This window comes from Curcuma longa, chromosome 4 (assembly GCF_044706935.1).
Source record: "Curcuma longa cultivar G26 ecotype Majalengka, Jawa Barat chromosome 4, ITB_CL_G26_1.1, whole genome shotgun sequence".
Lineage (NCBI taxonomy): Eukaryota > Viridiplantae > Streptophyta > Magnoliopsida > Zingiberales > Zingiberaceae > Curcuma > Curcuma longa.
This window is the reverse complement of record NC_133864.1, coordinates 4,888,547-4,903,949: the sequence shown is the minus strand read 5'-3', so window position 1 is coordinate 4,903,949 and position 15,403 is coordinate 4,888,547. Positions and strand designations below refer to the sequence as shown.

Sequence of the window (15,403 nt, the reverse complement as noted above, 5' to 3'; positions counted from 1 at the left end):
AAACCATATCTAAACCTTTAATTTCTTGTTTGGAAGTTCCTATCTACCCAAAAACTTGTGCTGTCTCATTGTATATGAATTGCTCTAAGAATACAAGGTGGAAATCAAGATGAGTTTCAGGAATATATGATTTACTCAATTTCCTTTTAAGTTCAATATGCCAGATTAAACATCCAAAATATATTAAAGTTTGTTTGTTTGGCTCAAACCAAAATGATACTTAAGAAATGGCCCTTGGTACTCTTGCTAGTTTTAGTTAGGTTTGATTTTGATCTGAAAATTAGTAATCTAAACTTTTGGTTTGGTTTGAAACATCTAAACTGGACAATACCTATCCTAGTGAAGTTTCATCATGAACTATGTTTGGCTAGGGAGATTATCTTTGAACATTGTTTACGATTCGTGGCTAGTCGTTGAACCAAGAGAAGTAGAGTGCTACTTTGGTGTAGACTTTTTGGCATTGGCCCACTTTTAATGGGTTTTTGGGCAGAAATTGTCAATGAAAGCAACATTTCAGCTGAAACCGTGCGAACTAGCCAAGTATCTTGATAATATTGTCAACTAAACTTGCAAATTCCAACCATTTTTTGTTTGGTATCATTAGTTTTGGTGTTCATGAAACATGTCGGTTTATGAAAAGAGTGTTCTAATTAGTTGTAGTGATTGCTTCATGTTTAAGCAAGCTCCACATCTAACTCCTTTTTCAATTTGTACTTTCTGCAAAATGGTGGGTAAGCTGGTAAGGTAGAGATCTCCCTGCAATTGCCTACTATGGTTGCTACTTAAGAAGTGAATTATGATTTTGAAAAGAGTTTCAAAGTTTTAGGTAAATAGCAAATACACCTCCTTTTTATATTGTTGAGAATTTAGGATCTTGTTATACTTTGTAACTTCAAACAAATGGAATTAAAAAAGGTTGAACGTGACCGAAGAACGATAGAGGCATAATTCTGTAATGATCTTGTTATTATTTTCTTGTTGTACAAGTATAGTTGTGTTCTTCTCAATATTCACTTCTTTTGGGAAATCTTGTGGTGTATTAGGAAATGTCTTTTGAAGTGAAATTTCCCTCTTTTGGATGATTTGTATAGATATGATATTAAAATTCGACTCAATGTTTGTTAGTTAGAGCTTCTGAACAAGAATAAGATGCTGCCACTTTCTTTATATTCAAAGATGACTTATGAATGAAACAACATTACCAAATCCACAGCAAAGATAAATTGAATAAAAGGGGTGAAAATAAAGAAGCAATAACATATACTAAACAAATTCGATCCTCCACGTACAAGTAAACATCAATTTAACTCATTCAAAATATTGAGGAGGAGGATTCTCAGAGCCTCCAAATGAGGAAGATAGATCCAGCTACAGATAAGATGGCACCTGATGTTCCCCAATTCAAGTCCACAGCAGCAGATGCATCCGCACCCAAAGGGCTTTCGGCAATTGAACTTCCCTTCTTTTTTGACTTGACTGGTGCAGGTGCAGCGGCAGGAGCTGGTGGTCCAAAGATTTCTATTGGGAGGAGCACATCGTCAACCTCATACACGACTAGCTGGTCATCCGAATACACGGTGTGTGCAATCGTGGTTTTGATGATTCCTGTTGATATATTCACCTGGTCTCCAATGGCTGTCACATTCAATGGATACCTACCATTGTTAACATCACCTGCCTGTGTTCTCACAGGGTTGCTTATCGTTTGGAACTGAGCTAGCGAGACGAGGTAAGGAAGCTCATGGAATTGGATCAATGCAACTTGCTGCTGATCCGTGAGGGAGTTTATTGTACCTGGAGGGAGGCTGGAGAAAGCATTGTCATTGGGTGCAAATATCGTTATGCCATTGATGGAGTTGTTCAGCTGGTTGGTTATCTGATCGCCGACGTGTGTGCTCCTGAGTAGGCGCATGAACGTCCCAAACTGTCCTGCCTTGTCGAAAATGGCAGTGATGTTCGGAGGGCCTGCTGGAGCCGGAGCTTCTGCTAGCTGAGCTATACTTTCAGTGACCAGTCGAGCAGCTACAAAAACGAAGCAAGCAGATTCTCAAGCCTTGCATGTCTTCGGTCTCTTCTTCTGCTTCTTGTGCATTGTTGCTTGGAATGAGAAGGGTGGTTTTATACTAAAGGTGAAGTGAGGAGAATGAATGTGGTGGGTCATATGATAGGACTCTCCAGCTATTTTTGCTATTTCTTTCTCAAAAAGCTTCATGCAATCATACATTTCAGTAAGCTCTGTTGGAGTTAGAACCAAGCTATCCAGTTTCAGTTTCCCTTTCCACTTCGTCGCTAGCTAGTCTTCATTAAGGTTGCATATCAAGAGATCGAAGTGTCAATTGCAGCTGTAAAATAATTTTCAGGTGGTGAAAGGTGCCTTCCTTATTGTTTGAGCTAACCATAAGGTTCTGATGTTACACTGCACTTACTAAATGTGTTTTCTCAGGTTCTGGAGCGACATGGTGATCAAACACATAGTAATGTTCAGAAGATCGACGAGCTTTCACAATGCTTCGATCTCATGATCGGCGTGGAGGTGGATCGGAGCGAGTGATATCTTTTTCCAGCTAGTTGCTTCTGAGGCTCTTGTTAGGTTGTCTGCCTTTGCAGTGTGGTGGTGTGCTGTTTAAGGCCCCCAAGGTCAGTGAAAGTCTTGGTGGTATGTCTCTGTGCATTTGGTTCATCACTGGCAGCTCTGAAAAGCTTCTGGGCCTCAAGTGTGTCGAGAAAGAGTGCTCGGATGATGTAGTATTGAAAAACGTCGAGATCGGGTTCGGCCGCTCGCACTCGGGCTCAGGCTCGGGCTCGGGCTCGGGCTCGGGCTCGGCTAATAGGTTGTAGATTTATCAACCGAGACCCAAGTGAATCAATGCTTGCATAATAGAAAGGGAATGACCAAGATAAGTTAACTATATATATTATAAAAGACAGTCAAGTTTATAGCATAAAGCTACCGTCAATGTGGAGATAGGCTCCCGGAGCATAGTTGAGTTGATTACGATGGAATAGAACTGCTGAAGTGGATAAGAATCGAATATCTGTGAATTCGAGACAATCTCCTCCTTCTGTCGTGGTCAATTGTAACTTCTCGATTTATCTTTTCATAGATGATCGTGTGGACCGTTAGGATGATGAATTTCACTTTTTACTAAAGGTGTTAAAAAGAAATATAATTAAACTTGTAAGTATGCAATATTTGTGGATGAATAAATAAGGTTTATCTCTAATTATTTAGTAAAATTATAATTAATTTATGATAATTTATGTGGGTGAATCATATTAATAAAAAATCATATAAAATAAATATATATTTACTTATTATTCAGCGCCAGATCATCCGATTCCTCTTCCATCAGATTCCGGTTCGCTTGATCTGCGCCTCGCCGTCGATTTCCGAAAACGGCGATTTCCCGGCGACCTAGCCAAGCTGGGGAAGAAATCGACCGAGCTTGGCACCGCATCGAAGAAGAAGGAACGCGCCGATGAGTCATCGTTCGTTGCAGTTCGGCCGCTTCCTTAAGCTGATAGCATGCGCTCCTGCTCGGCTCGCCGATTTGATGCTTCTGTTTCAAGGCTTGGGGCTTTGATTCTGTTTTAGGTCAGCAAGCTCGTCGTGCTCGCCGGAGAAGTGTGTGGATGAAAGAGCCCTTACCGTCACGTGCTTCAACCCTTCCTTCCGTATTGGGTTAGTGGTCCTGTAGCAGCCCTCTTTATCTGCCTTGAATAAGAAGCGAAAAGCGATGGATTTAGGTTGGGCATTGCCGATTAGTATGCAAGATTGCATTGTCGACTGTGGGATTTGTTGCCGCACATATCTGTCAAAGACAGGCTTTTTGCCCCAAATCCTGGCGATTCCTCTTCTGAATCCACTGAGAGGAAGGCCCTCGAAAGAAATCGACAGCCGGATACTTCCGATTGGAGCTATCATTCTTTAACCTCAATCCGTCAAACGACGAATCTAGCGGAGGCAAGCCCGAGTGACTGGTCCCAGCCGGCGATGTCGCCGTACCACCTACCATGCCACCGGTAAATTTAGCTTTTTTTTATGGGTCCATTTTAGTATTGAGAAATATTTTGAGATTAACTAGTCAACTTTAACAAGATGCCATGACGATGAAATTGAAACAAACTGATAAACAATTGTAATTGTAACTAATCTTACATCACAAATTACCTCTGAGGAATTGTGCCTTCTAAATCGATATTGCGTTGTTTGATCTTTTCAGTTAAGCTAGTTTGAACCATTTGTTGTTGTGCATGTATATTCTTAAAGTTTGTAAGAAAGATTTACAGTCCATTGTACTTAGCTTACATGCCGTATGAAATTTAAATTTTGTATTGTACCACATAATACCATTAAAATGTATCATTACGATTAATTATAGAAATCTGAAACTAATCAGCATTTATAATCTCTTGTGTTTTTGTTGTACCAATTATGTTTAATAAAATTTATTTTTAATTTAATTGCTAATTGATGTATAGTCGTTCTCTTTTTCTTCTTCTTCATCTCCTTCCTCCAGTTTCAATTCATCACTGATACTATGTGTTGACATTCTAGCATGGAACCAAAATCCAACCATTTCAGTCAAAGACTGAATTCCAACACAACTCATAATTTCATCCCCCTAATTAACATTTTACCTGCCCATCCTCATGTATTTGTTATTATCAACTCACCTTAAACTGCATTCTAGAGTGATTTTGCTTAAGGACTCACACTCCACTGAATGGACATAAAGCACCTTTTTTTGGAGCTGGCAAGATTATCATTTTTCATGTTTGATGTTGCTCTTTCTGCTGCTGTAAGTATTATCCATATTAAGTGTTCAATTAATATATCTACTGACAATAAAGACCCGTGTTGTATGCAATTTGGTGCAAAGAAATTGATACTGCATGATTACAAAAGCAAGTTAACTTGAAAGTCCCTGTAATCTTCTTTCGAGACCTTGATAGGGTCAGAGGTTCGAGATAATGAGAAAAACATGTCTTCATTGAGTTGACATATAAATCATTGATGATATGAAGGCTATATTTTGATGGTTAATTATTTTTCATGTAAAGTGAGATTAGAACTAACGGTGAGACAAATAAAGATGCCAAAACTACACAGATTCAAAGAAACGTATGCATATCCTGTACATACTGTCTAAATAAACACAGTTAATGCCCCTGCACATTTTCGAAGTATATGTTCCAATTTGCTTCTTCAAATCTTTTGCGCGTTGTTAAATTATCAAGATACAATATGCATACAATAGATAGTGTTCTTGATTAACTTCCTTTTGCATATGAAGAGAAAGGAAAAGAGGAATAAATTATAAAACCAGGTTTTCTTTGGAAAGAGTAGTTATGAGAGGCCTCAATCACTCACAACATTTGAGTGAAGGCGGATTTCGATCCCAATTGAGCTAGTTGACACCATCATTATAAGACCAGATACAAAGGCATTCCTAGAGTTGAACTTGAGACTTTCAATGTATCAATTCTTCTTAGGTTGATATTACGAAAAGCAAAATAGCCTAATTCCTTTAAGATTGAATATGAACATGTAGTTATGTAGTTAAGAATGATGTGTTGTAAAATTCCAATTTGGTTATGAATCGCCTCGTCTTTTCTAATCCAACTTGAGTATCCTGAAGGTTTTTCTACCACAACTTAGTTCACATGTGAGGTAGCAGGCTTTTCTACTAGGCTATAGGCATCCTTGGCTTCTAGTAGCATGCAGGCAGTCCTAGAGTTTGTAACATGAACTAGAAATTAGAGAAAACATGGAAGGGAGAAGTTACACTTTTCACATATAGACTGCTTTCAAATTGTCATAAAGGATGCAATGGAAATCTGTCCTTACCTTTTAAAAAGCATTTTCTTCAATTCAATTGTTTTTTTGATTTGCTCATTGGCTCTAATCTTTACGGTTGTTAAAAGTGTCTCTCAAATTTCACATATTTACATTTATTTTTTCTCTGTATCATACTGAAACTCAGCATGATTTCTGATAACCTGCTTGATGCCGACATCTGATCTTGAGTTATCCTGCGAGTCCCTACGTTACTGTCGATTCCCAAACTTGGTATTCCTTTTCTTTGCAGATTTATTCAGTAACTTCTTACTCCAAGTTCAGATTTATGTATTCTGATGTATGCTGCTTATGATACTGTCTCAAAAGTTTTTATACAAATTTCTCGAAAATGAATTGCTGAATGACAAGATGTGGTTATATAGCTTTCTTTACTGATAAGTATGCTCTTTTGTGTTCCTTGATGCAGTAATTCCTCCTGGATTTGGGTTGCTGATATGGAGTTAAGGCTGAGTTGCAGAATCAAAATTATGGATGTGGAGTTTGAAGGTAGACCTCTTGAGTTCATCCCTTGTTTAAAATTTTTGTATCAATTATATATATATATTTCTATAATATTTAGCTCTTTAGTGCCAATCCTCACAAAGAAAAAAATCTCAAACAAAGTTTGGATCCTTCTTTTCCACCCTTAATATTCTCAGCATAATAATTTAAATGATCCAAGTCAAAACATATTGTATTAAACATGTGACCTCAAAATTTTAGTGCAATTATTGTCAGTTGAGGATTTTTTTAGTTAAATTATTAGAGTGACGCAAGCACAAGGGCTACTAGTTGAGGATAAAGACAAGACCACCCTTGAAAGTCATCCATTTTGTTTTTATTTTATCAATTAGTTAATTGATTATACATAATATATAGATGTATTATATTATTATATTTAATTTATGTAATGCGTTTTATATTCCACTTCTCCAGTCTTTTTCCTCCATGCAGCCAAACTTTCCTTCTCATTAAGACTAAATAAATATTAAATAGAAAAATAAAGAAAAATAAATAGAGAGAGAGAGAAAGAGGTGGAGTTTGAGTGTTTTGGAGAAAGATTTCCTGCCTCATCATTCGCACGTGCGGTGCACGCACGGCCCGCGTGGCGGTTGACCGACCACGCCGCGCCCATCGATCGAAGAATCTCGTAACCCTAGCGATCTTTTTGCCCAAACACCCTCTTTTTATTGTATAATGAACAAATCAGTCCTAGTCTGTGTCCAGTTGGTGATTTCTGATAGCACGATGCGGCAGTTACGGTGATGGAAATAAAATAACTGAATCAGTCCATTATTTTTATGTTTTAGCTGAAATCACCGTACTATTCATCAAATTAACAAATTTACCCTTCGCCAGCAAAAGCTTGCTATTTATTTTAAAAACAAAATAAAATAATTGAATTCATAAAAATGAATCGAAAGCAAACTGTTTCAATTCGATTTTGATGTGAAAAATAATAAAATAAATCAAAACAAATAATATACAATTTAATATTTATTGACTTAGCAAACATAGAAAAGAGGAATAGGGCAATTAACTCGAGATTTTATTTGTTTAATTTAATAAATTATTTAAATAAACTTCTATCAATTTAATAAATTATTTAATTCATTTGGAGATTAAAGGAGGGGGCAATCTGGAAAGAGGTGGGGGAGAGGAAAAGATGAAATTAAATTAAATAGAGGGGGGTCCGTGAAATGTGGCGCAAATATTTTTTGCGGACGTGAAGAGGAATTAAAAACGGGTTAACGGCGCCTGCGGAGCAGCATTGAAGTCCAGGCTGTGGCGCTATCCTTTCATCCGCTCACGTTTCCTCCTCTTCGTCTCCGTTCTCGCCCTCGTTCTCTTCCTCTTCGCATCGTATCGCGCCGCATCTGCCCGTTTACTTATCGAGAACGGGGAGACTGCCGGAGAAGACCGTCGGAAGGCGGAGCCGGCTGGTAGTCCCTTTAGCTTTCTGCCTCGGAGGTCACAAAAGGCTCGCCCTTTTGATTTCTTTCGGCGTCTGGAAGGAATAGGTGTCGGTCCTTACTTTTTTGTTTTGTTTTGTGCTTTTCTAATCAGGGACAGGAGAAGAATCCTTAGGAAAAGGAGTGTTATTGGGGTGGATTTGGTTTCCTTCCTGGATCCGCCCTTCGGTGGAGACTCCACGGATTGGCTGAATCTGAGGAAGGATTTTGGATCGCAGGCAGCTTCCTAGGGTTTGTGGCGTTTTTTATATCTCCTGTGGTATTTTGGAAATCGATGCTCTTTGGAGTTGAGGAAATTGATGCCTCCCGAGCCGTTGCCATGGGAGAGGAAGGAGTACGGCTTCAAGGACCACAGGAAGCACGAACGCGGGGATTCCCTTGGCGGTGGCGGATCCTCGTTTGCCACGAGGTGGAGGGAACCCTACCACGGGTCCCGTGACTTTTCTCGTGGCTCCCCTCGCCGATCCCTCTCTGGTAGGTGTCTCGAGCTCTTTGCCTCGCAGATCTGAGACGTCTTAGTCGTATCTTGCGCCTTTTTTTTTTGTCGATTTCCGTTGTGCTTCCTCTTTCCGTTCCAATTTGCGGATGTTTTGTTTTATAGGTCATTACCGGCAGGGCGGAAGTTTCCACCAGGTTTACCCGGAAGATTTCATTGGTCACGGATCCACACCATCGCGCTCTGACAGAATTTGGTCGGAAGATGATGGCTTTAGGCCGTCTTCTGCTAGATACTTCAGCAGCTACCGCAGCAGTAGCAGCAGCAGCAGTGTGGGATGCAACAGGGAGAACCGAGGATCATTTCGGCGACCCCCATATTGGGATGTTAGTGATTTCCCCAGACAGCAACACCTTCAGGAAACCCATGCGCCCTCTCAGAGGCCAGTCAGCGCCCCGATTTCTTCAACATCTCAGACCTCTCCCCTAAAAAAGAACGACAAAATTGATTGTATCGAGGATGACTTGAGCACAGTTCACAAATTTAATCATCAGGACAATTCTCTGGGTTCAATACCCTGGAAGAAATGGAACCGTCCGACCTCAACTAAGACAGGAAGATCTGAAACGGAGAATGCTGGAACTGAGGTAGCGTTACCACTTGAGAAGGAAACTCCTACCCGGTCTCCAGTAGCTTCTCTTGCTTCAAATGAAAGTGCACCGAAGAAGCCAAGACTTGGATGGGGCCAAGGGCTTGCTAAGTACGAGAAGCAGAAGGTAGTAGGATCTACAGAACCTTCAGTAGGTGGTATTTCTCAATGCTTGTCGCCCTCGACTCCATCTTCTGCAACTTGCAGCTCATCACCAGGTGAGTTGACACCCTCTTGATGGATTTTTCTTCTCGTAATACCATGAACCTATCCTGTTATTCCTGGCCCAGCTTAGATGTGTAGCACATTATCGTTAATGGAATTAATTCCTTCAGCTATATTCAGTTTATCTGAAACGGATTAGTACCTACCTAACCTGTGGCTGCCCTAGGCTTTGATCATATTAATTTATGTTATTGAATTGAGCAAAGATATGGATATGGCGATTGGTATATTATAAGCTACAAGTGTTATTTAGTAGTCTATTTAACTATATGAGGCTGATTACCAGATACAGATATGGTGATTGGTATGTGACCATTTGGTGTGATTCGTTAATTTTTTAGAGGCGGACATTTCTAGTAATTATTCAATTTACAACTAATTTCATTTCATCCTTTCTTCATTGTTGTGACTCAAACATAGTTGTATATAAAACTCTTTTAATATCGACACGTGTTGTGGCCCCAGAAGGTTCACTCATTACAATCTGCCTGTAACCATATCTTTGCAAAATTGATTCATTAATGTGATCAGCCTCATTTAGTCATTAATGTTAAAGGTTCACTTAAACATCTGCATGATCAATCTGGCCCTCACATGACCTTCACCAATAGAGGCCTACACTTCCGATGGCAAGACTAATTGTATCAGCAATTGTACATGTAGATGTAATTCTTCAAACATCGGTTTAACAACACATTTTGTTAATTTGAGTTCTTTACATTTTCCATCAGATATTTTGTATAAGAAATCATACATCTCCAAATTTACTATAAACTGTTCCAAAACCTTCAATGTGCTTGTTTGGTATGTATATTCTCTGTAAATCATGATCATACTCGATAGTCATGTTCGGTTTGAAATTTGAAGATCTCTAAGGACTTAAGCTTAACTAAGAATGTTCATATACTTAAAACCTGACTTATCTTTGTTTCACTTAGTTATTTGTATGGTTTGGTCTTGATATTACAACAGGCACTGAAGATAAACTTTGCAGCAGGGTTGGTTATAATGATAACGATGATTTGCATGTATCATCATTTCCTTCTTTCTATGAGGAAATCCTTGCTAATTTGGATAATCTGGAAGTTAATCCTATCAGTTCGTTGGATTCCCTTCTAGTTGATCTATTTCAATCAGAGGATGCATTTGGCGGCGATCCCAATTTAATGAGGCATTCTGCTACAAACAAATTGTCAAAATTGAAGTCGCAAGTTTCAAATGCATTTGAAAAAATTGAGAATAAAATTGATTTACTAGAAAAGGAGCTCAAGGCAATTACTTGTGATACTAAAGCTAATGCTTATCAAGGTTCCTTGACATCTGAAGATGATTCTGCTTCTCTGCTAAGTAGAAGGTCATTGGATGATTTATCAAATGAATCCAAGGATTTGAAGGAACAGCAGGTGAAATGCATAGAAGAGTCCTTGTTTGACGACCATGAGCACAGGCCTTCCAGTAGACTTGATGAACATAATACTGTTGTCAAAGAAACAGTATTGCCTCCTTTAGAAAAGGAACTCCCTGTTTGTAGCATGGAGAAAATGGTCTCAACTCTGTCGTCAAATGAAGCTGAAACTTGGAAAGCTAGTGAACTATTGGAGATGGCAGACTCACATGGAGGGGGGAAGCCAATGGTTCCATCTGAAGCTGAGAGTCCTAGTTTTATGAATAACAGTGTTTTAATAGGCTCTGGTGGTATGACACAAAGAAAGACAGAATCTCCAACATTCTCTAAAGATCTGCCTTGCTCAGATGTTTGGGGATTTGTTAATTTTACTTCATGCCGCAAGCATGAGTTGAAAGTCAAAGAGAAGCTTGCCATTGCAAAGCGTCAACTAAAATTCAGAGAGAGAGTTCTTACTCTTAAATTTAGGGCATTACATCACTTGTGGAGGGAGGACCTGCGCTTACTTTCAATAAAAAAGCTTCGAACTAAGTCAAGCAAGCGGACTGAACATAGCAACCGGTCTTTGCTAAATGGTTCTCAAAAGCAACGTTCTTCAATCCGATCACAGTCTGCTTTGCCTGGTTAGTTTTAAATTTATTATTTCTTTTGATTTTTTGTTTGTATAATTTACCTTGCAAGATTTTAATCTACCCCCATCACTCTAATCATCTGGATCACTAAACCTTTGTAGTGGAACAGCTCTGTACTTTAACTTGTCCCTGTTTTGCCAAGTTTCATGAGCCCACTTGATTCTTTCTCTAGTAGTTTCTGAAGATTTAGTTTACTAAAGAGTTGTTTTATTAAAATGAACTTTGATTAAAAAAATTCAAAAAAAAATCTTTATTGTACAGCTCATAGATTGTTGTCTTTTGCTTCCTTTATATATTCTCACTTAGCATTTATAGTTACCAATATTTTATTTCAAATGTTTTTATCATCAGCAGCTTGTGACATATATATTTGTTAGAGTTAGCAGCTTATATCCTCTCAACATATTTTCAATTCTAGATTTGGTATTTCAGAAATAGTCAGTCTGCTGCTTTGTCCTTGTCAAGGTAGATCGAATAAATGAAAATTCCTTGTCAAATATCTTTTGGCTATGAAATGCATTTTTAAGTAAGCTGGCATTTTTCTCTCTCTCTTACATGTTATGTGTCATTCTATTTCAGTTCCTTTTCTTTTTACCATTTTTTAGTTCCCAAAATTTTCATACAAACATTCATCTGTTCTATTTTCTAATTGTTTTCATCTGATAATTTCATTACAATCACAGCAGGTAACTTAACCCTTGTTCCTACAACAGAAATAATGAACTTTACAAGCACATTTCTATTGGATTCACAAATCAAGATTTGTAGAAATAATTTGAAGATGCCAGCAATGCTATTAAATAAGAGGGATCGAAGTTACAGTAAGTTTGTTACCCACAATGGATTAATAGAAGATCCTGTGGCTTCTGAGCAAGAAAGGGGAATGATAAACCCATGGTCACATGTTGAGAAAGAAGTTTTCAAGGAGATGCTTGCTAGGTATGGTAAAGATTTTACTAAGATCTCTTCCTTTCTGGATCATAAAACTACAGCAGACTGCATTGAATTTTATTACAAAAGCCACAAGTCAGAGAGTTTCAAAGACGTGAAGAAATCTTTAGATCTCAGAAAGCAACAGCAATCCTTACCAGCCAATACATACCTTGTAGCATCAGGAAAGAACTGGAATAATAAAACAAGTGCTGCATCTCTTGATTTGTTGGGAGCTGCATCAGTTATGGTGTTACACAATCAAGATACTGCAAGGATCGAAAAGCATGCTGGAAGTAGTAAGAATGAGCACACATCTGCTCAAGAAAGAGAGCTTATAGCTGCTGATGTATTAGCAGGCATTTGTGGCTTGGTATCTGCTGAGTCTGTCAGCCCATATGGTACCAGTTCTATTGATCCTGCTAAGAATATGAAGGATGAGGAGAGCTTGGATGAGGAGGATACCTGTTCAGACGAGGGCTGTGGAGAATTGGACTCGGCTGATTGGACAGATGAGGAAAAAGCATTGTTTATCCAAGCTTTGAGCATGTACGGCAAGGATTTTACAAGCATCTCAAGTTACATGAAGACAAGGTCACGGGAACAATGCAAGATCTTCTTCAGTAAGGCTCGAAAGTGCCTTTCTCTTGATGCTATTCATCAAGGTTGTGCCAATGGGATTACACCAGTAAGTCTAACAAATGGAGGAAGAAGTGATACAGATGATGCTTGCTTTGCAGAGATGAACTCTGGAATCTGTAGTACTCAATCCTGTTCCAAAATTGACGAGGATGTCTCCCAGCCTTTAGTTGGAGCCAGTTATGAAGGGATTGAACATTCTGCAAGCACTGATTTCCATGTCAAAAATGATTTTGAGGGGAATGATTATTCTGCAAGCACTGATTTCCAGGTCAAAACTGAAAGATCAAATGAGCAGGCTGAGAATGTATCAGTTAGACCTAGTCTGGCAGATTTTAGGGATGAAGTAGACAGGCAGGTGTCTATTGTTCATGATGTCAAGCAGACAGGCAGCGGGGATGACCTTCAATCTGATGTACCTCTAAAGGAAAGCATTACTTCATCAGCATGTGAAGCTGTGAAGCTTCATGAGGCTGCAGATTCTGCTGATAGAGAAGCAAAACTTGAGGGAATTAATAGTGTTGTTTCTCTGCCTGAGCATATTGTTTCAATCAGAAAAAGTGAACAAGTTGAAGAATGCCTAGAAGGAGAGTCAAATCGGCAAACTGCTAGTTTGGTTACTGATGCAGGTATTGCTGGATGTTTTCCTTCTGGAAGTATGGAAAAGGAAGTAGATATAAAACCACCACATGATCGGGAGGTTGAGTTGTCAAACAAAAAATTGATAAATGTTAATTTCACAGCCAATGGCGATGGTCGTCTTTGGTCTATGAAAGATTCAGTTCAAAGTGTGCCTCCAATAGTCTCAGCACCTAAAGCCAATGGTTATCACCGTCTGACCTCTGATTCCAACACTCAGGGGCAAATACAAGTTGATACACACCCATCTGCTGCAAAGAAACCCCGGGCCACATTGAAGCAGGAAAACGCCCATTCTTTGCCGCTGAATTCATTTATGTCAGATCCAGCTAATATATGTTTTGGTGGTTCTCCTAACTTGTATGAGACTACTTTAAACTTTGAGGAGCACAGGCATCAAAATTTGACAAAACGAGATCTGAGCCAACAGTATATGCTCAGAAACTTGCCTCTCAGCCAAGTCGATCAGAATATGCATATTCTTCGAGGCTATCCACTGCAATCATTAAAACAGGAAGCCAATGTGGAAACAAACATTCATGCAGGCAAGAAACCAAGTCAGCTTCAGGTGGAAACCATGAAAAATGGAGCCTCCCAATTGACTCATTTGTTTTCATCTGATAAGCACTGGGACAAAAGCAATGTTTCCACTCTGCATTCGGGGTCAGCTCCATTACATCCTGCAAGAAGCGAAAATCAATCAGATGCTGAGTTTAGAACATGTTCCAAGAATGCTGGTGCCAAGGTAGAGGAACACAAACCTGGAGATGTCAAACTGTTTGGAAAAATTCTTAGTGTCACATCTTCTTCACAGAAATCCGATTCTTCCTTCCCCGAAAGTGATAAAAAACTATCATTGCCTAAGATGGATGGTGCTTTAAAAATGACTCCTCTTGATAATGTTAAAAGTGCTAGTCAATTAGTCTCAAATGCTAGTGCATGCCGAGTAAACTTGGAGACAACTTATGGTTTCTGGGATGGCAAGAGAATACAGACTGGTTTTTCTTCATTGCCGGATACTGCTGCGATGTTTTTAAAGTATCAAGGCAGCCCAACTATCATATCGCATTATCCAGCTAAAGATGGTATTCCAAGTTGTAATGGTGTTGTGCTGGAACATCAGCAATCCCATGTGCAGCAAATGTCTTCTAATATGAAGCAAATACAGAACATTCCTGAGCTGCAGAAGAGGACTAGAACCGAGACGATCCCAGGGTTTCAGCAGCAAGTTAGGGTAATGCCTCTGGGTACAAACATGCTGGGAGGAGGAATGTTGGTTGGCAGTGGAGGTGTGTCCGATCCAGTTGCTGCCCTGAAGATGCATTTTGCTGCGAGGGCAAACCTATATGGCAGTGATGCAGAACCGTGGCAAGGAGATTCAGGAACTAGATAGTAGGAAGGCTTGATTGAGTAGGAAGGGTGGTAGAACAGGATGGTCATGTAGGATGGATCTTTACTCAGTCACGTCGCCTATTTGTATCATATTTACTCTTTGTAACTTGTATCAAATTAAACAGGGAAGTGGGATTCCCATTCCTGACTGACCATAATGACATGGGCTCTGCTTTCCTCCATTCTTTGCTCACCTGATAGACCAGGATTTTGTATGTTCTTCATCACGTATACAAAATCAGGTTGACACATGAATGAGCAGGAAAAGAAATTGATCACTTTAGCCTTGTGGGATTGCGTGGCATCAGGGCAAAAGTTCAAATTGGTTTGAAAAAAATTCTTAAATGTTCTTATGATTTGTAGTTGGTGGATTCAATCAGGTATTCAGGTGCATGTTTCTTTCCTTCTTATGTTTTTTGTTATAAGCTTTGTCCTGAATAGTGTGTTTATTATCCAGTTTTTTGATAGTTTACTATATGAAAATCTACTTGTTTGTAAATAATTTCAAGATTAAGAGGTGATAGTATTTTATGAATGTAGAAAGCGATGATGATGTTTAGGGTTTAGGGTTTTAGGATGTTCGTCCCATTTGAAATTCGAACTCTGATATTTTAATTGCTGTTTTGAGTACTTTACTGCTG

The 15,403-nt window shown here is 39.0% G+C and overlaps 1 protein-coding gene and 1 pseudogene across 3 annotated transcripts; one reads left to right on the top strand and one right to left on the bottom strand.

The window, feature by feature from the left end:
• LOC141828007 (fasciclin-like arabinogalactan protein 11) lies at window positions 1–2,161 on the bottom strand (annotated as a pseudogene).
• Window positions 2,162–7,639: 5,478 nt separating this feature from the next.
• LOC141828353 (uncharacterized) lies at window positions 7,640–15,297 on the top strand. Of its 3 annotated transcripts, none has more exons than XM_074715775.1 (5): window positions 7,640–7,785; window positions 7,910–8,289; window positions 8,417–9,118; window positions 10,098–11,153; window positions 11,849–15,297. In XM_074715775.1, the coding sequence occupies exons 2-5, from the start codon at window positions 8,115–8,117 to the stop codon at window positions 14,761–14,763; spliced, it is 4,848 nt and encodes a 1,615-aa protein (XP_074571876.1). In that variant the 5' UTR covers window positions 7,640–7,785; window positions 7,910–8,114; the 3' UTR covers window positions 14,764–15,297. The 3 variants fall into 3 exon arrangements, with proteins under 3 accessions (XP_074571876.1, XP_074571875.1, XP_074571877.1); XM_074715774.1 differs by having other exon boundaries at window positions 11,846–15,297; XM_074715776.1 differs by lacking the exons at window positions 7,640–7,785; window positions 7,910–8,289 and having other exon boundaries at window positions 8,970–9,118; window positions 10,123–11,153; window positions 11,846–15,297.
• The last annotated feature ends 106 nt before the right edge of the window (window positions 15,298–15,403 follow it).

Coding starts and splice junctions, on each gene's coding strand:
- LOC141828353 (XM_074715774.1), top strand. CDS start 8,115: ATGCCTCCCGAGCCGTTGCCATGGGAGAGGAAGGAGTACGGCTTCAAG. Junction 8,290..8,416: donor CCCTCGCCGATCCCTCTCTG/GTAGGTGTCTCG, acceptor TTTGTTTTATAG/GTCATTACCGGCAGGGCGGA. Junction 11,154..11,845: donor ATCACAGTCTGCTTTGCCTG/GTTAGTTTTAAA, acceptor TTACAATCACAG/CAGGTAACTTAACCCTTGTT.